This window comes from Fringilla coelebs (genome assembly GCF_963513975.1).
Source record: "Fringilla coelebs genome assembly, chromosome: 22".
Lineage (NCBI taxonomy): Eukaryota > Metazoa > Chordata > Aves > Passeriformes > Fringillidae > Fringilla > Fringilla coelebs.
In genome coordinates, this window is record NC_140048.1 from 4,539,947 (window position 1) to 4,560,105 (window position 20,159).

At 46.5% G+C, this 20,159-nt stretch overlaps 1 protein-coding gene across 10 annotated transcripts in view; it reads right to left on the reverse strand.

The window, feature by feature from the left end:
* Nucleotides 1–7,128: 7,128 nt before the first annotated feature.
* EIF4G3 (eukaryotic translation initiation factor 4 gamma 3) overlaps nucleotides 7,129–20,159 on the reverse strand; it is a 142,696-nt gene continuing 129,665 nt past the window's right edge. For all 10 annotated transcript variants that reach the window (XM_084220107.1, XM_084220110.1, XM_084220105.1 and 7 more), the window contains 9 exons: nucleotides 19,911–20,026; nucleotides 17,853–18,025; nucleotides 15,675–15,800; nucleotides 14,619–14,700; nucleotides 12,735–12,833; nucleotides 11,757–11,903; nucleotides 10,571–10,652; nucleotides 9,064–9,210; nucleotides 7,129–8,175 (listed from right to left, as the gene is read on the reverse strand). In XM_084220107.1, the coding sequence (XP_084076233.1) occupies nucleotides 7,994–8,175; nucleotides 9,064–9,210; nucleotides 10,571–10,652; nucleotides 11,757–11,903; nucleotides 12,735–12,833; nucleotides 14,619–14,700; nucleotides 15,675–15,800; nucleotides 17,853–18,025; nucleotides 19,911–20,026 (1,154 nt within the window). In that variant the 3' untranslated portion in view covers nucleotides 7,129–7,993. The remainder of the gene's footprint in view (nucleotides 8,176–9,063; nucleotides 9,211–10,570; nucleotides 10,653–11,756; nucleotides 11,904–12,734; nucleotides 12,834–14,618; nucleotides 14,701–15,674; nucleotides 15,801–17,852; nucleotides 18,026–19,910; nucleotides 20,027–20,159) is intronic.

Consider the following 20,159-nt stretch of genomic DNA (forward strand, 5'->3'; position numbering starts at 1 on the left):
ATTACCTTTTTTTATTACCTCTGTCAGACTGTGCACCTGCTGAAATCATCTACTCCCCATACATTCTCAATCCTGCTGCATCTCTGTTGCCAAATGCTGTTTCTACATTGACCTGCAGCTCCAAAGTTCAGTTCTGAATACATTCAGGCCTTGCCTCTGGTGTTGTGACCCCGAGTTTTTGTCCATTTTCTCCTTTTTCACTTTTACCTCAGCTTTTACATTTATATTCGAAGGCCTTTTATCCCCTTCTAACCTGCAGTCCCACCTGGCTCAGGGGGAATTTCAGCCTTTTTTCCAGCCCAGCCCAGCCCAGCCCAGCCCAGCCCAGCCCAGCCCAGCCCAGCCCATGTCTAGTCATTACCAGACTGGGAAGCTCTTCCCTGTCACTCTGCTCTTTCATCCCTAAAACTCCATATTCTACTGCTGCTTCTTCAGCTTCTTGTGCTTTGAAAAAGCAATCTAGTATCATATATAATAATATACACATAATTCAGTATTCCCTGAGAAAGTCTTTACCTTCAGATCTCATAATCCCTGAATATGTATCCAAGGGGGCTGTTTTGGTTGTGTGCCCAGCCATGAGGGGATGGGCACTGCTCTCTTCAGCTTGACCCTGTGTATCTGCACAGGGAGTGATGCCAAGCACAGCAATCCCAGAACCATCACTGAACCAAACATTTAATTCATGTGGGTCTCTCACTTGTTGAGCCACACAAAAACTTCCAGAGGCTTTCTGCCCACAGTAAAGTAAGCATTCCACAAGGAGCTGTTACGTGGTGGTGCTGCCCTTCCTGCAGACACACACATAATCCTTGTCTTTATGCCTGAACTGCTTTTTTAGTTCTTCTACTTTACTTATTAAGGGATTTTCCTCCCTTTTACATGTCTTGTAGAAATAGGGACTTTTAGTCCTTTAAATGGCATTTGTTGCTGGTTCACTTCACCGAAGACATCTCTAATGACCAACAGAACAACTCACAATTCTCTTCCAATTCATCTTTACTTTTTTTCAGCTGCAGAGTCTTACTGTCATCCCTGCAGCTCCTTTAATTCTATGCAAAAATCACTCTTTTTCTGCTTTCAAGCCCAAAATGCATATTCTCTGCCTCTTCATGGCTTTCAAGATATCACTTTTGATTTCTTTATTCCTTATCAGCTTCCTAATAATTAGTTCTCCGTATTTTTCCCAGTGTCACTTGACACCATCTCCCAGCTGATCTCCCTAGCTGCCCCTCTCACACCCTTAAGGTTCTACTTTCTTATCTTTTCAAACATTTCCCCCTTTCCAAGGGGTATCCCATTTCTCTATGCACTTTCAAACCAAACAACCCTTTTTTTACATCAGATCTAGCAAGTGAATAAAAATGCACTTAAATATACCAAAGCTGGTTTTGTTCTGGTTCAAGTGTAGAATAGAAACACCACTGGAGCCAACAGGAATTTGGAGCAGGAAAATGTTATGGACTGAGCAGCCTCCACAGGCTGCTGCTTTTCTGGAAACACCCTAATTTGAAACAGATCCCAAGTGCTAACGAGGCGGGTGCTGTCATCACTGGAGGACCAGGGGCTGGAAGTTGTGATTCTTTTTCTACACCACTTTTGGCATTACAGTAATTTTACCCAAAGCAGGCACATGAAGTGACACCTCCACTAAGCAAAGAGCAGCTGAAGACCACAAAGTCAACACTGCACACAGGGACAGCTCTCCCAAAGCCACATATCCCCACAGGTAAGAGATCTGGCAGCGGGAATTTCCTTAACTCTGAACCAAACAGCGTTTTGGATGAAAACCAGTGAGCTGCACGCAGGGGCTGCTCCCCTCACCTGGGCAGGCAGTAACTTGCTGCCAGACCTCCTGGCTGGAATAGTTTTGCAGCCACAAAAGCTCTTTTGGCTGCCTAATGTGCACTCGCTCCCCTACCATAAGTAGTCTGGCTGGACTCCGGCCTCTGTGGTGTATGAGAGCAGTGCCATGCTTGTGAGTCTTGCTGTGAAGACAACTGAACAGGAATTTAAAGCTTTTTTGGTGATGGCTCTTGCTGGAAGAGCTCTAGAGCTGGCTCACTTGTTGCTCTGTGGAAAATCCTGTCAATTGGCTTTTCTTTGAGATGTCTCAGCTGCAGCTCAAGCTCCTGCTCAGAACATCCACCTTGTGATGCTGCAGGAGGCCTGGAGAATCAGATGCATCTCCTTGGAGAACAGATAAAACACTCAAATCCTGTTTTGCAGAGATGAGTCAAATTCTCTGTGTTTATGATCCTGGTGTAAGAGAACACCCTGTCTGGGACAGAGCTGTGAACTCAGTCCCTGTCCATAAATTGATGCAGTGGTGGTGCTCAGTGCCTGCTCCCTTCATAGGAGTGATTCCCTGCACTCTCACATGAGTGGGCAGTGGCCAGGGCCAATGGATTATTCACTTCATGCCATCTGTAATGTCACAGAGCATTTGTACTAGGTGTTACTTCAGAACAGCTCACCCTGCGTGCTGAAATGACCCATTTCCCTTCACAGGTGAGACCTGAATGCACCAGCTGCACCTGCCAAGATGATCTTTGCAGCTCCTTTCCAGCTGTTCTCCAAAATGCTGTGATAAACCACTTCTAACAGGGTTCTGCTCCCTTCACTAATGCTTTGTACCCTGGGAGCTTAGTAAAACTCTGCCTTATGGTAACATCTGCCATTAATTCTTGCAGGGCGCTGCAATAGCACAGCCAAGAGCTTTAGTGCTTTCTCTCCCCTCACTCAGTAACACTGACATTTCCCAACCAGCAGCATCTATTGCCTTCCCCATGCCTACTCCCCTCTTTCCCATTTGTAGCCACAGCATATCCATCCCTGCAGCTGGGCCAGCAACTTGGACAAATTCCCCTATGGAAAGGACTGAATGGAGTGGGAGCTGCTTTTATTCCTGTTGCCGTTTCAGCACAATTTAGCAGCTGGAAATGAGAAAGAGAAGCTGGTGCCACATGACAAAGCTTTCCACAGTCAGCATCCCTACAGCAGCGTTTAAAGAAGTAGGAGTTATTTCAGCAAACAGCAGATCCACAATACTTCACCAAAGGTGGCAAATGGAGCCCCTTGAAAAATACAAGGGTAGACAACCTGAGGTTTCCTTGGATATTGTGATTTAGTCACACTGCTGGAAGCTGAGTTAATCAATCTCTTGCTGCTGTTCTTTGCCCATTGCTGGCTTTCCTCCAATGGCTCCTTGCAGGTTGACTATCTGAAGAAAGCCAAGCAGGATCCTCTGGGCTGAAGCCTCCTGGTCCCCAGGCTCCACCCTACAGCTGTTGCAAGGCTGCACGTGGCCCCAGGCACAGCAAACCTGGAGTTTCTGTCAGCGTGTGGAGCCTTGTGCAAACCTCAGGGCTGGCACCTCATGAAAAGCCAGTGGTGTGTGAAGAGCTCAGGCTCCTGCTGGTGCTGCTTGGCTTCAGATACTGCTCAGCTGGCAGCTTCCAGGCCAACACCTTCCAAAGAGGAGAAAGGCCGAGTTCCAGTTTCCAGCCTGACTGGGAGAAGCAGGAGCTTGGAGCACTTGCCAGCCCAAACACCTCCCAATGGACTCACCCCCAGGTAGAGCCCAGCATTCCTGGCCCAACTCCAACCATGCAGCATCATACCCTCACATATGACCTGCAGCTAGCAGCCAGCTCTCCTACAGGTGGTTCAGTGCCTCAGGACCAGGGCTGTTGGCTCTAAGGGCACAAAAGCATTCTGGGGAGGTGTCATTTTGAGCTTTCTGCCCCCAAAGTGAAAGCCTCTAGAATCTGTGAAAGAAACCAAGCATACAGGCCTAGCTAGCAGCTTCTCTGCTCCGCTCAGGACGCTTCTGACAAAGCAACTGTGGGTGTCCATCAACAACGCATCATGGGACCAAATGCAGCAGAACAATCACAGCCACCCTCTGGCAATGAGATGCCAACATCTGCAATTGGCTTTAAATGTTTTCAGAATGCTTAGCAAGTTAAGGGGACTTTTGAGAGACTCTGCTTTTCCTTTCTCAGTAAAAACAATATATAGGGTTGGAAGAAAAGCTCTGTGGGTCACAGCAACAACTGATCTAAGTTACTAAAGGCTAAAGCCTTGTGCAGACTAAAAACCACCCCTGCAGAGGAATTCCTCCTCCTGAGCCTCTCCTGCCATGTGGCCTATCACATCCTGCACCAGGGAGGACTGATCCCAGGCAAAAACCCCCAGGAGCTGGACTCAGTGATGCTGATGGGTACCTTCCAACCCAGCATATTCTAGGATTCTATGAAAACACATACCATACACCAAGATCTGCTCCTGGACCTGCAGCTTTTTTGGAAAATAAGGTAAAAGCTGAACATGTTGATACAAGCAGAGAGCACAGCATTCAGGATCAGTGTATTTCCTGACCTGATTCCCAGAAATGGCTGATCCTGTTCTGAAAACCTTTTCCTAGAAAGAAACCAGCCTTAGGCTGGTCTGAAAATGTGCTGTTTGGTGGCTTCAGGTTAGGGGACATTCTCAGTAATAAAGAGGGATGTAAGCAATGCATCTGCTCCTTGCCTGTGCTTCTGACAGTGCCCCAGCCTTGGGAACAGAAGGGTTCCCAGCAGCAGAAATGGTTCTAATGCCACTCTTCCATACTGAGCTGCATTAACCCCCTGCCACAGTCAGGAGCCTGCACACAAGATGTGTTTCAATAAGATCAAGATTAGGAGAAAACCCCTCAGCATAACCCACAGTATTCTCGGTGTAAACCTGCTGCCCTCCCTGCTGAGGCTTTGCTGTAACGTTGGGCCAGTGACCACAGCACGTCTCTCCTCACTTACACAAAATGAGGCTCCTGCAAATTGCATTCCATGGGAACCTATTTTAATTAATATTTCCCTTTTCTATTTAATATACCTTACAGGTTTTTTGTAGTTTAACACCCTTCACAAGAAACTGGTTCCAAAGATCTTTCATGAGCCATATCCTGAAGAGCCACAACCACCTGTTTTCCTTTCCTAGAAGGAAACTGGAAAGCAACTGGGTGCAGTAAATGCATGGCACAGAACACAAGAGGAGCAGAGGAAGGAGTCAGGAGTTGTGCTCCTTGCAGTGACATTGTTGGGGAGCTGAAATTTCAGGTGACACAACCACAGCTGGAGACCTCAAGGCCTTGTGCATAAACTGCTCACAGCATCCAGTATGCAGCTGAACTGATTTAACTTCAGAGAAGCGAAAACCTGCCATGCTGCAAACCCAGCTTTGGGTAATTCTGAAAAACCCCTCGTGAAAATCTCTAAGAAGTCCCTTCCTGACCTTTGCAGGACACTAACAGGGCAAGGTCTTACCCCCTGGAACGTCATTAAACGCTCTAACAAAAAGGGGAAAGATTTTCTCACCTCACCTGTACCCACCTGATGGCAATTCCCATCCCCTCCAGCCAGTGCTTTTCCAACTCTTAGAGCCAAGGTTCAAGCTCCCCAGACAGATTTCCCAGCCCTGACACACTGGATTCACAGGGCTGTTCAAAGGCTCTGCAGCAAGTCTGTCCTTTCCAATCCAAGAAATCAGCCCTTGCACGGCTCTGCTGTTGCACACTCACGTTCCCAGCAGGCTCTGACACTGCCCATCCTGAGAGGAATTCCATGATTTGCCCACACCAGCTTGGCAATATTGACCCTTATTTACATACAAACTAGCATCCCTTTAATTCAACTATTTAACTGCTACAAACCACCATGTACCGCTCAAAAAATGCCTTTTGGAAGAAGAGCACCCACATGACCTTCTGCAGAGGTGTAGCAGACACCCCTGGAGCCCTGCTGGGTGGGGGTTCTGTGGGGACAGACCTTTTGGAGACCTTGAGAGCCCATCTAAACCTCTGGGCCCAGCAGCGAGGCTGAGGCATCACTGGATGTGGTACATGCAGATACATGAGCATACAGTAACGGTGAGAATATTTTTTCATTTTTTTTCTTTTTTTTTTAACAAAACATCAGAGAAAAGTGTTTTATTGTTACTAAAAAAAAAAATAACCAAACAATGCTCTAGTGTTTTAGGCCATGGATTCTCTAGCTCAGATTCATGGGGTGGAACACATTAACAGGGAAAGTGTCTCATGGACCTCTCCCCTCTGGCCACAACCAGGCACCTCCTCCCTTCCCCATGGTGATCAAATCACATCCTCAGGCAAGTACAGCAATTGTTTACATGTAAGATTAGGAAAGTAATGTATTTGTAGCCTTTCTTCCCTTTTTTTTTCTTTTTGTTGTTGGGTTTTGTTGTTGTTGTTTTTTTTTTTTTTATAAAGAAGTGATTTAGCAGCTGGAAAGAAAAAGACAGCATCATGTGAGCAGTCAGTGCTGCAGACACCCCCAGCAAATGCTCCACAGGTTACTCACGGTCCATGGCCTACAGTTCACAAACCACATTTCGGGCTTCCCCAGCTTTGCAGAGTCCTTGATGGCAGGTGCTTCTCACGGTGAGAGCCAGCAGGTTGTCTTGAGTGGCTGCAGAGACACGCGAGGGCCTTCCCGTCCTCAGCAGCAGCTGGGTCTGGAGCAGCCGCCCGGGTCCCGCTGGGCACGGGAAGGGCTCCCACAGCTGAGGCCGTGCTGGCACCGGGCAGTGCTGGCACCGGGCGGGCGGCGCCGCTCCTCAGTCCTGCACCCTCCTGGCGTGGGCTGTTGGATCTCGGCTCTCCCAGCTGCGGCCTCCGGAGCTGCCAGGGTCACAAGTCCCCACGGATCCAAGTCACAGAGACACGGCTGGAGAGACCCAGCTGGGGTCAGGCACCGTCCGCCCTGAGGTCACGTCCCAGCCTCGGGAACCAACTGCTCCCGCTTGGCCCCGCAGCCACTGGCTGCTCCTTGGCCAGGGGGCTTCTCGGCACAACAGCATCCCCTTTTTTCGATTTTTTTTCCTTTTTTAAACAACAATTGCTCTCACCCTTCATTTTTGGTAGTCACACATACAGACACACACTATATGTACACAATTTGGGCCCGAGGACCTACGGCATGCCAAGGAAGCCAGCACCGCTCAGGATGGTGCACACATTCAGCAGCTGTCAAAGGAGAAGTCGTTTTACTTTCTTTTAAACTTGCAATGTTTGTCTTTATTTTGTTCTTTATATTTTGAAAGTGAAAAGAAATAGTATAGAGTCAATTTCTTTCTTTTTTTTTTTTTTTTTTTTTTTTTTTAAATATTTGTTCTATGTATTTACAAGCCTTAAAGTTGCTCTAAAGGTTCTCAAAGTATCACTAGTACTTTTTTCCCCGGGGTAGCACGGTTTTCAATGAGTTATTTTCGGAGCACTCTGGTCCGCAGTGGTTTTCTCAAATGCATTTTTCTTCCGATCCAAGGTTATGTATGGTTTGATTACTATTTTCTTTTTAAATTTCTGAAGCAAGCTGAGAGGCAGGCAGAAAAATCTGATGACAATAAAAAAAAATTGATCTTGTCCTCATCTAGCTCACCCCAACCCCCTTCAAAGTTTTGTTGATTTATCATGCTTTGAAACAAAACTGAGGTGCGTATGAAGGGGAGGGAAATTTATTTCTTTGCTTTTGTTCTATTATACAATTTGTTTACAGAAACTGCAAATTTAAAAATTACACTGGCATTTGCAGTCCTTAAAATAATAAATTAAAAGTTTTCAACTTGTTTTTGCTAAACAGATTTGTTTTGCTGTGTGTTTTCCTAAGTATGAGTCCTTGTTTTAAAAAGAAAAGAAAAAGATTAAAACAGAAAATATTTTCTATAAATAATACATGTATTTTGGTTTAGTGCTCCCGCCCTCAGGTTTGAAGTTTACTTCTGTGGGTTTGTTTTCAAGTACCTTTTTGCCTCCATGATCACCTCGGTGTTTATCGGGTTTTACCTCTCCCACTCGTGCGTGTGTGGGGCAAGGGGGGTCTGCGAGAGAGAATTGGCCTTGCTGCACTGTGATTGGCGAAGACGTGAAACTTTTTAAAAAAATACTTAAATTGTTTCTTTTTTGTTTGTTTGTTTTAAATCTGTATTTTAAGTTTTAATTATCCTCTGACTCCTCTTCGGCCTCCCGTAGCCACGTGAAGAACGCCGTGACGGATTTTAGCGCTACTCCTTTCCCGTTCTGCTCCGCTGGGTCCTTGCTGCTTTCCCACTTGTAGAAGGCATCCTCCGAAATGACCTCCTCGTCATACAGGCAATCAAAAAACATCCGCAACAAATCTGCAGTAATGGAATAAAGGCAGGAACATCTGTCAGCCCTGGCTGCAGATAAGGGGATTAACGCGACCTCTTGGCACGGGAGATGGAGAGACAAGGAAAACACAGGGCTCTTTCTCAGTTATTGATTCTGGCTGCTCACACTCAGGTGAGGGGGAAAACCGACCCCTCTGACACTGTCAGAGGAGAGGGAAAGCTGGGAAAGCAGCTGTGGGATTATGTTATCTAGAGACTGGCTGGCAAGCAGGACCCCAGCAGCCCATCTCCTCTGCACCACATGTCTGGATTCCCTCCAACCCTGGATTTTTGTGGCTCATCAGGAGAGATAACGCCCAACTAATGTCATAAAGGGCACTAAGGATGATCATGTTGGATGTTTTGAGGCACTCCTGGATTTTGTGCTGCAGATTCACTGGGAATCCCTGCTTCTTTGGCTACTCCCTTGCCTCTTCTCCTGCAAGGGTTTTCTGCAGCATCTCTGGGACAAAACTCATCCGCTGACCAACTCATTTTATTCCCTCCAAGCCCACAGACATCTGTGGAGTAGCAATGCAATAACAACACCCCTGCTCTCACATGCCCAGGTACTGCAAAGTCAACAGATTATTTTTTACTGCTCTTTTTTTGCTCTCTTTTTATCAACAGAGGTTTGTCCTTCCTTCTGTGTGACTGCTCACAAGAGCAACCAAAAGAAGAGCTGGCTTCTGGCCAACTACTTGGGAACTTGAGCTGCTCTAAAAATCTGGGATCTGGACAAGCTGAACCCACCCACACCAGCTTCTCTCATCTGCTACCTACAAAGGTAAGGAAAAGGACATCCTCTTCCTGTCTCCAACAGAACCCCCCTGCCCTTATGCAGGCTCAAATCCCCAGCACAGAGGCAACACTTACTAGGAGGTTGATCAAGTTTTACTATTGATGCTTGTAGTGCATAAAGTGCTTGTAGTTCCTTCTCTGTGTCTGAGTCCAGGTACTTGAGTAAGATGGGCACTCTCTGTTTGATAACAGCAGTGTCCACTCGGAAGCTGGAAGAGTCCGCTGAGGGCAAGAGGAGAAAGCAGGGTCAGCTTGGCACATGGCAACAGGGACAGGTCTTTGACTGCCTTTACTAATGCAAACAGCAATCACAAACACAGTTTAGAGTAGAGAGAAAAGGAGGATGAGAAACAACAGGAAGTATTCTTGGTTAATGGCTATTTCTGGAAGTCTTGGTCCTTACAGTTCCCCATGTTCACTGCCTGCAGTGACCCCCAGCTCTAACACAAGCAGAAGCAGCACAACCTTACTTTGCAGTGCAAATGGTATCTCCAGAGGCAATTGCATTAAAAAGGTTTTTAGAAAATTCTTTTTTTTTCTAAAAATACCAGGGCAGAAACAGAATCATAAGTTGCACATGATATAGGAAATAGTGAATATATAAAAATATGCATTAGAAGTCCATCAGCCACAAAGATGAATTATTTAACAGATCATGCAACCCAATTAAATGATATTTTGAAAACAAAAGAAAAATCTGTTAGAGGCAAGCCCAAAATTTAAACCAGAGGATGATTTTCCTTACACAACAGGGAACCCTCGAGCGTTGGAAATGAAGTCCTGTGTCGTGTCTCTGTTAACACTAGGTGGCACGAGCAAGGCTCTGCTCCCAGAGAGAGGAAGGAGCTGGCCTGTCCCTCCCCTCCCTCACACGGTGGAATCCAGCCCGTTCTCTGTTCTCTCCCCCAAATCACAGCTCAGAGCAGAACCAGACTCTTTACAAGCACCACTTTTTGCTGTGCCAGATGCCAACAGTATAAAGTTAAAGAAAACCAAGTGAACTGAGCAGATGTTTCTGGCTGCAGTGCTTTACTCAACCCCCACCGAGGGCTTGAGGCTCACATGTCTGGCTTGGGAGCCCCTCCTTTCCTGTGTTTCCAGCTGTACAGTCAGGCAATCCACAGAAACCATTTTTCCAAAACTGAAACTTTGGATATAAAACTCTCTTCCAAGCCTGAGCCCCAGACTGGCTTTTTCCTGCTGCCCACGCTGGCTGCCCACGCATCTTTGCTGACACCGGAGTGGAAATGTTAATTGCATGAATGGTGATCTCAGTCATTTCCACCTTCATTAAGAAACTCAACGAACAACCTGGCTTTACCCAGAGCTGTCTGAGACCCCTGCTCACACAAGGTCACTGGGACACACCAGGGTCACCTCAGGAACACCATACCCAGCAAAGTGCCCGGCTGTCACACGGGGAAGGGACACCCTGCTCTCGGGCACTATCCCAAATGATGGAAAAGCCTAAGTGTGTGACAAAACACAGCCTTGGCCAGGGAAATGTGATATAAACCTCAAAAATACAAAAAAATTCTTTGCAGATTTGGTTTGTGTGGTGTTTACATTGCAAGTTACTCACCTATAATAGCTGCTTTACAAACTGCTGTCATTAAAGCTCTAAGGAATGTAGGTGAACTCATCTGGCTTTCATCTAGATTAGCCTGGAATCAAGAGGAAATGGACCAGTTAAAAACACTGCAGGACTGCAAAACTCCAGTGCTGAGCCTGGCAGCAAGTCCAAGCTCAGCTGTGGCTGCAGCACAAACCCAGCTCACCCCTGCAACACGCGGCTTCCCCACTCACTCCTTGGAACTCCCTCAGGGACATCAGCAGGCAACACCAGCTCCCGTGGGATCCTGTGCCACTGAGCACCTCCCACAAGGAGCTGTTTGTCTGCAGAACCAAACCAACCATGCTGGGCTCCTGCGACGCCCTTGCACAGCCTCAGAGAGTTTTGGGCTTTTCCAACAAACTTTACAGCGTGCTCCTTGGGTGGAGATTGTTTGCTTTGTAAAAGAAATTCAGGGAATGGCTGTGGAAACTGTCCAAGGCTCCAAAGAGCCTGTGGGTGATCCCAGATTTTCAGTGCTGCTTTCATTCCAATCTCAGCTCCTCTAACAGCAGTGGAAAAATGACATTTTTGACACATTGCTCTGCCATAGAAATACCTGAACTGAAGCTGACCAAGATTTAGTACAAGCACAGATGTAAATGCACAGGTTGGGTATAATTTCAGACACTACACATCTGAGTTAAAGAAGGCAGCCAGAGACTGAGAGCAAAGACCAGTGGGTTGATAGGCCTTTTCATCTTTTTTTTTTTTCCCCTTCTTTATTTTTATTTTCTCTTTCAGTGCCCGGCCCAGTGCACGGGGAAAAGGTGCTCTCAGTGACTGCCCAGGATGTTTTTACAGTGGGAAATTTGGAGAGGTCATGTTGGGAAAATATAGTGAGAAGCTTCTCTTCCATATTTTATGAAGAAACGATGTAGCAGTGTACATCTAAAATATACTAAGTGGCAGAAGCAAGATACTGAGTGTCAGAAAGTCTACAGTATTTTAAAGGTTACACAGTTAATAGGGCTAAAAGCCTTCCTTCCTGAAACTGACTCTTAAATACTGATTCTATTTTAGATTTTAATTCTTTAGAAGTGTTGATTGCACAGAGCAAATTCTTGTAGTGTCCCATACCCCGAGATGTTCAGATCAGAACATATTTACAAAAGCAGTTAAACAGTCTGCAGGGAGGGTGAAAATCTCTTTGTACCTCTACCCAATCAAAGATTTGTTCATCATTCGCCTTGTCCTCAACAATGAGTTTTTCCAGCTGCTTGTTCAGCTCTTCTGCAGACAGTTCTTTCTCTGAAAGTGCTTCTGAGGAACTGGAACAGTCAGACTCCGTGAACTCCAACTTCTGCAACACCACATGGGATGATGAGAATTAGTGAAATGTACTTTCCTGGGCTGAATTACACCAAATTGAAGCAGGAAACTACATTTAATTCTGCTTCCTGGCATCTCTCAGCTGCTCAGTTATTGTTACAATATCAACTTTCCCTGTTCCAAAGGTTAGGAAGCATTTTACACATGGGAACTCCATTATCCAGCAAAGACAAGGAGGCACCTCAGGCAGCTCCAGCCCTGCACAGCAGAGCACAAAATCAAGTGTATGTTGCCTGGCTGGAGCTATAGGGGCTGGAATGCAACAACCAGAGCTGGCACTGGCTCAAAGGAATTGCAGCCAATGTCCCAGTTCCTTGAAAACTGTGACAGAAGAGCTGCAGTCCCCTCAGCAAGGCCCAGTCCATGGTAATAATTTCATTTCCTGCAGCACTTCCAAAGTGCCAGAACAGGGCAGTGGATCACTTGAAGCTCCAAAGGGAGACAGTGACTTCCTGAGGAGCAGCACCAGCAAGAGCTGAGGTGCCTCCATCAGTCCTGGCTCCCTCCAGGATCATAATCCAAGGTGGCATGAGTGAATAACTGCTACCATGAATTGTGGCCCTTCTGCAGATTGTCTGTCCTTGCTCTAAAACTCATTATTCAATTTTTTTTCCCAGCTGGAGAAACAGAGGAAGCCAGATGACTGAAGATGTGCGTCTGGGAGCAGCAGGGACAGGCTTCACAAGGTGGTGCTAAAATCATCTACCCCAGCTTGGAGACACTTCACCCCATATTCCAACTGCACATAAGAACAGGATGGAAAAGGATGAACAGGATGATCAAACAAATGAGCTGAACTCACCTGTTCCATGAGAAAGGTATGTACATCCTCCCCTTCGGGCAAGTAGTCCTTCCAACTGAGGCCAGACTCTCTCCATAAGGCTCCCACTTTCTTATGGCTCTGAAACACAAGCAGTTTGTCCCTTTAAAGAGCTGAGGGACACCCTGGGAACTCACAGGGGCCGGAATGGTGCAGCTGTGTCAGGAGGAATAAAGAACGGTTCAACCACCCAACAAACGCCCGGCAAAGAGTGAGAACATCTGGAGACCCCGTGCAAGAGAAACCACATGTGCAGCCCCCTGGGAATGCACATCTGGGCAGGTGGGCAGCGCCTGTGATGGGCAATGGGCAAGGCAGGAGTGACACGGGGGGTTCGCAGCGAGCTCCGAGGCCACCCGGGAGCAGTGACACGTGGAACAGGGCACCTTCCACGCCTGACAGACCCTTCCCTGACTTGCTCCATCACTCACAGTCCTTTGCCTTGACAGTAATGCTCTGGCAAACTGCTCCTTTGAGAAAACTCCTCATTTACATGGCTGTTTTCTGTACAGAGACCAAGCCTCAAATTCAGGCACGTAATCCCAAATCCACTCTTCAGTTCCTAGAGTTTACGCAAACCTTGAGAGCAGTGCCCTTGAGCATAGACAGTTCAGCCTTTTGCAGCCTCTAATGTCACACTGACCTTTGAGCCTCCTGCCTCAGAGAGCACAGTTCTGACACACACAGTTCTGACAAGAATAAAAATGCTGAGCACAACCAGCTCTTTTCACCCAAATGCTTTGCCAAAGTTTCACCTTACAGCACCTGCTTACAGGAGATCACTGAGTAGCCTAAGTCAAGCTAAGAAATGCTGCCTGATTTTAAGTTTACAAAGCAGATTACAACTTTCAGTTTACAACACAGGTTGTTAAGAGCCAACTGTGCATAGTTCCTGCTCTGATCCACCAAGATCTGGGTTAGATGGCTGATGTTACACTGAAATACCTGAGTCCAAGTCTTGGCCTGGACAAGATCTGATCAGAAAGCTGTGGCAGAAACAGAGACCCAAGGCTGTGCTTCCACACCCAGAGCACAGCAGCTTTTCTTTCATAGGTTAAAAAAAAAAAAAAAAAAAAAAGTTGACTGTCCAAACAAGCACAAGACTAAAATAAATAAATAAAAAGTCACTCTTTGCACTGTTGGACTGAAATGCTCCTGGAACATTCAACCTTACTTGAATGCATGCTTGAAAAAAATAAAAAAAAAAAAGGCAAGTGAGGGATTTTACAGGGTTGGAAATAGACACTATCCAAAGTGCAGGATTCAGCTGAATCAAAAAAAAAAAAAAAAAAAAAAAAGAAGACAAAAATGGAGATGAGTTATAGGGAAACCACCAAACTGGTTGGACACGCAGCTGTGAGGTGTGAAAGAGAGCTCTCGGAGTCACGGGGTGAGGAGGTGTCACTACCCCAGTGCTGGGTGAACCTCAAGAGTCGGCAGCTTTAGTTTGGATAAGCACACAGCAGTCTGAGGCCATCGGCAGCTTATCCGAACCCTGAGAACCTCTCCGGTCTGCAAGAACAGTTCTCTCGCAAGATTCCCGACACTTGCTGCTTCTGGTCAGCCCAGAAATCCCTTGAGCATGTCCCTCTTGCAGTATTTCAGCACTCTAAGCTTCTGGGAGAAGCCAGGTGCAAAGGTACCTGCAAAAGGGAAAAGTGATGAGAAAACAAAAAGTTAACTCAACTTTTTGGAACCTTGTAAGGCTTGGTTGGAAACTGGGGGTGCGAGGCAGGTTTCCTAAGTTAGCTGGACTGGCTGGCCCATCCCTAAATGTCCTCTCGTGGGAATGGTGAAGGTTTCATGCATGAACACGAGCGCTGCATCCACTCCTCCCTCTGGAGGACAGCAGCACGGGGCACTCACCATTTGTTTGCATAGAAGGTGCAAGATTTCAGCAAGCAAGACGCCAGCTCTTCCCACAGGAAGCAAGGGTTTGCTAAATTCTCTAGAATGAAAGAAAAACAGGTGTTTTTCTGTTATAATTTGTATTTGGGATGCAAATCCAGCGGTAGTGATTAAACTGAGGCAGGAAATCACCTTTAACTTCTGCCAGGGAGGAAGGATTTGATTAATGCAGCACTGCTGATAAAACATTTAGTGATGCAGCGACCTTGTCACAACAGGGCTAATTAAAAAGACTTGAATTTTACATCAAAAAATATATTTATGTCAAATCCACTCATTTTTGTGGGATGCTGCACTTGGGTAGAGGGAAAAGACAGTTATTTTCTTAATATACTGGTAATAGAAATAGGAACCATTCAACTGGGTCACAGTCAATCCCCAAATATGCAAGGACAAACAGAAAATACAGGAGTTCTGGTCCAGGAAATGGTTTCTGGTCTTGCAGACAAGGTTTTGTGCCCGTTTAAGGCAGTGCCCAGGTGGTAGAGACATGGAATCCCATAGTTTGGGCAGGGACACCTTCCACTGTCCCAGGTTGCTCCAAGCCCCATCCAGCCTGGCCTTGGACACCTCCAGGGATGAGGCAGCCACAGCTGCTCTGGGGAAACTATGCCAGGGCCTCTCACCCTCACAGAGGGGAATTTATTCCAAACATCCCACCCAGCCCAGCCCTCCTTCAGTCACCCTCTGAGCCACACAGCCCCTCTGCAATGCCTCCCTCTCTGCAAGTCTAATTCCCAGAGCCTCTGTGCTCCCAAACCACTCCACTCTACAGCACTGGGGTATTTTTAAGCTCAGCTGGAACCAACAGCAGACTTATGGATAAAACCCTTCCCCAAGGGTGAAAGCACCAAGCTCCCTTCCCAGGAAAGCTCTCAGGCTGGTGTGGCCCCCCAAGGATGTGCAACAGCTCTCCTGTGGGGAGCTGAGCCTCCAGCACTGCTCATCCTCCACCTACTGATGGGAACCACGCAGAGAAAACACTACAGGCACAGCTGGGAAAGCACCACTTACTGTATAAGTTCTCTCATAGAGATTCCTCCTTCTTTTAACATGGGGGTCACCAACTCAGCCAGGTACAGCCAGATATGGGGTATATCTATGGCCATGTCATCTGCCATCTCCAGGGTCTCAGAAAAACTTCAGAAGGAGGAAAAAACATCAAGTGTTAAAAAAAAAATAATTGGAGACATTTCCTTCAAAGAAATCTGTGCTTTAAAAATATTTTGTAACATAAAAGAGGAGAGAAGAGAGAGGAGAAATCACAAAGGTAACAAAAAACCTATTGCCATTTTATGCCTTTGGTACTTCCAAACTGCCAAGACTGAATTCCTCCATGCAGGAACAAGGAGAATATGTGGAAAAGACACCACCTTTTGTAGATCCAACAGATACATCCAGGAAATCAGCAGTTATAATAATTCTTATATCCCAGTACCAAATCACTTGCTAAACAGTAACATCTATAAAACTAAAAAGCTTTCTTGTTTGTATATATAAACCATCAAGTAAATGAAACCTTCTTAAAAATATCCAAACATTTAGAGAAGGGGGTTAATCCTAACAGAATTCCAAGTGTAAGGGAAGCAGTGAAATGTCAGTAGGAGCTCAGCTCAGCAGAGTTTCTATCTGCAGCAGCAATTATAGGACTGCTCCCCAGTGATACTTTCCAGAATGGCTCAAAACTCTTCTTTCCCATGAAACCCTTGCAGGTGGCTTCACTTCCCATGCCTGGGAGATGTCAATTTTTCTGCTCTCCTGCCAGTTTCTATCATGGTTTGTTTCTCCCTGGAAACCTTGAAAAGCCCAGTGTCCTGTTTAGTGACTTCAAATCCACATTTTTTCTTATGTTTCAAGCCAGGAACCATTTCCTTTGCTTTATTGTTTGCAACCTCTGCTGCTCCTCCAGCCTTTCTGCCAGAAATTATTTTCCTGTTGTGCATCTCCCCAGCCATAGGTTGGGACCAGTGCTCATCCTGTGATCCCTCATTACATGGTCACTTCTCCTGTGTCAGTAGGTGAGGTGGTTTCTGGTGCTCTCCTCAGCACCCACTGAACACCACCTGCCCTTTCCATCACCTTCAGGAGTTGTTTCACATTGTTTATGTTACATGCAGAGCACAGATCCCAAGATTTCATCAAGATCCACCTATCCTAACTCCAGGAAGCTCGAGAACAGCTTTAATCAGAATAAATTTTGGATGTGTATCACCTCAAACGAGTCCCTCTGACCATCAGTGCTGTGTGGGCACAGGAGCATTCCCTGTGGATTTAGATTTTTTCAGCAGTTCCATATGGTTTTGAGCTCAGGCTGCCTAAACCTTTCCTCTGAGCTGGATGAAGTTCAGGGACAGACACAGGGGCAGGGAGTTTTCCTGTTGGAGTGGTTGGTGGTACCACAATGACAGGGACTCAGATTCAAGCCAGACAGAGCCAACTCCTCAGCAACTCAGTGTACTTCATCTGCTCCTTCACTGCTGCATTTGTGCCTGTCCCTGTTTTATCCCTCCTGCTCTGCACCCCAGTGAGGACTGAGTGCCACCAGGGACCTCCATGGGAACAGGGATTGTTTTAGGACTGGACAGCAGACTGGGAACACAAATCTCAGGGAGCTGAAATGAGCCAGCAGCTGAAACTCGGGTGTGTCTTGGCAGGTCCAACCCCTCTGCTGTGTGTTCTTCCTCCTCAGCCCCCTGAGGGCTCGGCCCTCCAGCTGAGGTGTCCTGGGAAATGGCATGGTGTGGGTGAAGCCTTCTTCCCAGGGGGACAGTGACTGAGGCTCTGGGTGCACAGGAGCTCAGAGCTCCCAGGTGCTGATGTTGTGTGAAGGATTCTGACTGCCTCCTCTTCCAGTTACATTCAGGGATTTGCAAAAGTCAAACAGGGAGAAATGCAGCACAAACAGAGATCTGAGCACACATGTTTAAACAGACACCTACAGATCTGCTTCAAAATAAAAGCTGATATAAATACGAACATATTTATGTTCACTAAGGCATCTGAAACACTTTAAAATATATTGCAATAATAATATTCCTTAAAAATACACCCAAATGATACAGCCCTTCCAAAAGATTGTGTGGAGAGGGCAGGATACCAAAACAAGGTGGGAGATCATTTCTCTGCGGCACAGCATCCATTTGCAAGAAACACTGCAGAAAAGAATCTGGATTGTCCATGCAGGATACCAACCCCTTGAAGAACTCCTGCTTGCTCAGCTTTCCCGAGTGCACCAGCTGATGCAGCAGCTGGCCCATGTGATCCCTGGTGATCTGACTGCGCTCCAGCGTGGACTCCACGCCCACGCGCACGAACACGGGCAGCAGGCTCTGGGCACTCAGCTCCTCCACGCACTGCATGGCCTCCTGTGGAACAACACACAGCAGTCACCCTCCACTGAAAAGCAGCAAAGGCTGTGGAACCTCATCACATAATAATAACAAAAACAACAGTAATAGCAATATTGGAATTACCCCTCTCAGGTAACAATTTTTAAAATACACAATTACATTTCAGGGCTGCTTGGTGAAATGGTAGGAGTTATCTTCTGGATACCACCAAAATACTGATTACTACATCGAACATCAAGTCAAAAAAAGGGTATCAGATCAGATTTGTCACTGATCTGACCTGGCACAAATGCCTGTGTTACAAACCCACAGCCCATCAAGAAGCAGAAAATAGCTGGGGAGCACTTGGAGAAGATTTCCTCTTTCTAAAGCTCCCGCTTTCTGACTTGTGCATTTTGCAACCTAAACAAAGAAACACTCAGAGACTTTGAGAGCAGCTTTCGAAGTCCCACATCAAAAATCTCCATGACCATCACAAGGACCTTCCAGTGACCTTCTGGGTCCAGCCCACAGATCTCAGTGGCCTTCCTGACCACAGGCACCTGCTCTGTGACTAGATATGCCTTGAGCTACCAAGATCTGGCAGCCCCAGATGAGTTTCCTCAGGCCCTGTAGGGCTTTTTCCTGCAGGTCAGGAGCCTGGTGGTCCCAGCCTGTTGGAGCTCATCAGAGGATCCTGCTGTCCTGGGACACACAGGGAACGCTACTGTCACCAGGGTCACAGCTCAGCAGTTTGAGCTCATGGTCAGACCAGACTCTGAGGACCAAAGTCCTGCAAGGGGCTGCTCCTCTGCTCTACACAGCAGGAGCTCACTCAGGGGTGGCTGCAGGACAAGAGTTTAAGCAGTCAGAGCTTGCTGCACCTGAAGAGCACCAAGAATCCCCCAGTACCACGTAATTCCTGATGCAAACAAACTGCCTTGATTCCAGGACTTTAAAGCAGCCCTGCCCTGTCTAATGCAATTCAGCTCCACTTCCAGCCAGCCACAGAAATACATTGCTGTATTTGCCAACAGGGACCTGAAGAGGTCCCTTCATCACAGGCATCCAGGGGAGCCTTTGGAGTCCATCATAAGCAGGAAAAAGAGCAGAGACTCCTTGGCACACCAGCCCCTGGGTCCCAGGCCAGCTCACTGCCAATCAGAGCAAGGTTCTTCCTCTCCAAACCAAGTATTTAATAATTTATCCCATTAACTAGATGTGAACTCTAAACAATCAATCATGAGAATATTTCTCTTTCCAATTATTAATTGGAAGTCCAATGAAATGGAAGCAGCAACTCTGCTTTTAGGGTGCCAAACCAGCAACTCCCAAGTGCTGCCATTTCAAACTTGGCAGGTTTTAAAATTTATTTCAGTGAAAGATCAAATGAAGCAGCCTTGCAGCCAATGTAACACTTCTTGCAAACTCCCTGGACGAGCTGAAAAACCCGTTTACAAGGGAAACAAAATTTCAACCTTTTAACTAGGAAGTGATGACAGCTGCTCAGTAATTTCCAATGTTTATTAAAAATCCTCTGGAGTGATTTGTTCAATATTTAGTATTGCTTTATCTGCCTCCAGATCAGAACACCACATGCTTTGATAACTAAATGAAAACCTCTGTTTATTTTCCCACTAGCTTTTCTGCTTCCAAAATTGCTGGTATTATGGAGCTGCTCAGTGATTCATGACAGATACACATCCATCTTGCTACTTAAAACACACAGGCTGGGCTATTTTTCCTATTACCAGCAGGGCAGAAAATAAGCTAGGGAGACAACTGTCCTGAAAGTGCCCCTAGAGCTGCTGCTGGGTTCTGTCTGCCTCTGTGTGGGCTGGGTGCTCACAGAGACACCCTGGACAGAAATCACTGCAGCCCCTCAGAGCTGTCTGTTAAGTGAGGTTTTCATCTTGCTTACCTTAAAATCATTAATATGCAAGAACTCATCAATGATAGATTTGCATTTTCTCTCTATTTCCTCTTCTGATAGTGAAGGCTTTTCTTGAACTGGAGCTGGGGGAACTTCTGGCTTGGCTGGTGGAAATACAACAACAAAAAATGATTGGAAAAGGAAAATCAGCATTTTAGAGATGACATTCTGAGAACAGAAGTCACTAGGGCAGGTGTGCCCCCTGTCCTATCCTCAGGCTCAGGGTAGTTCTTTGAT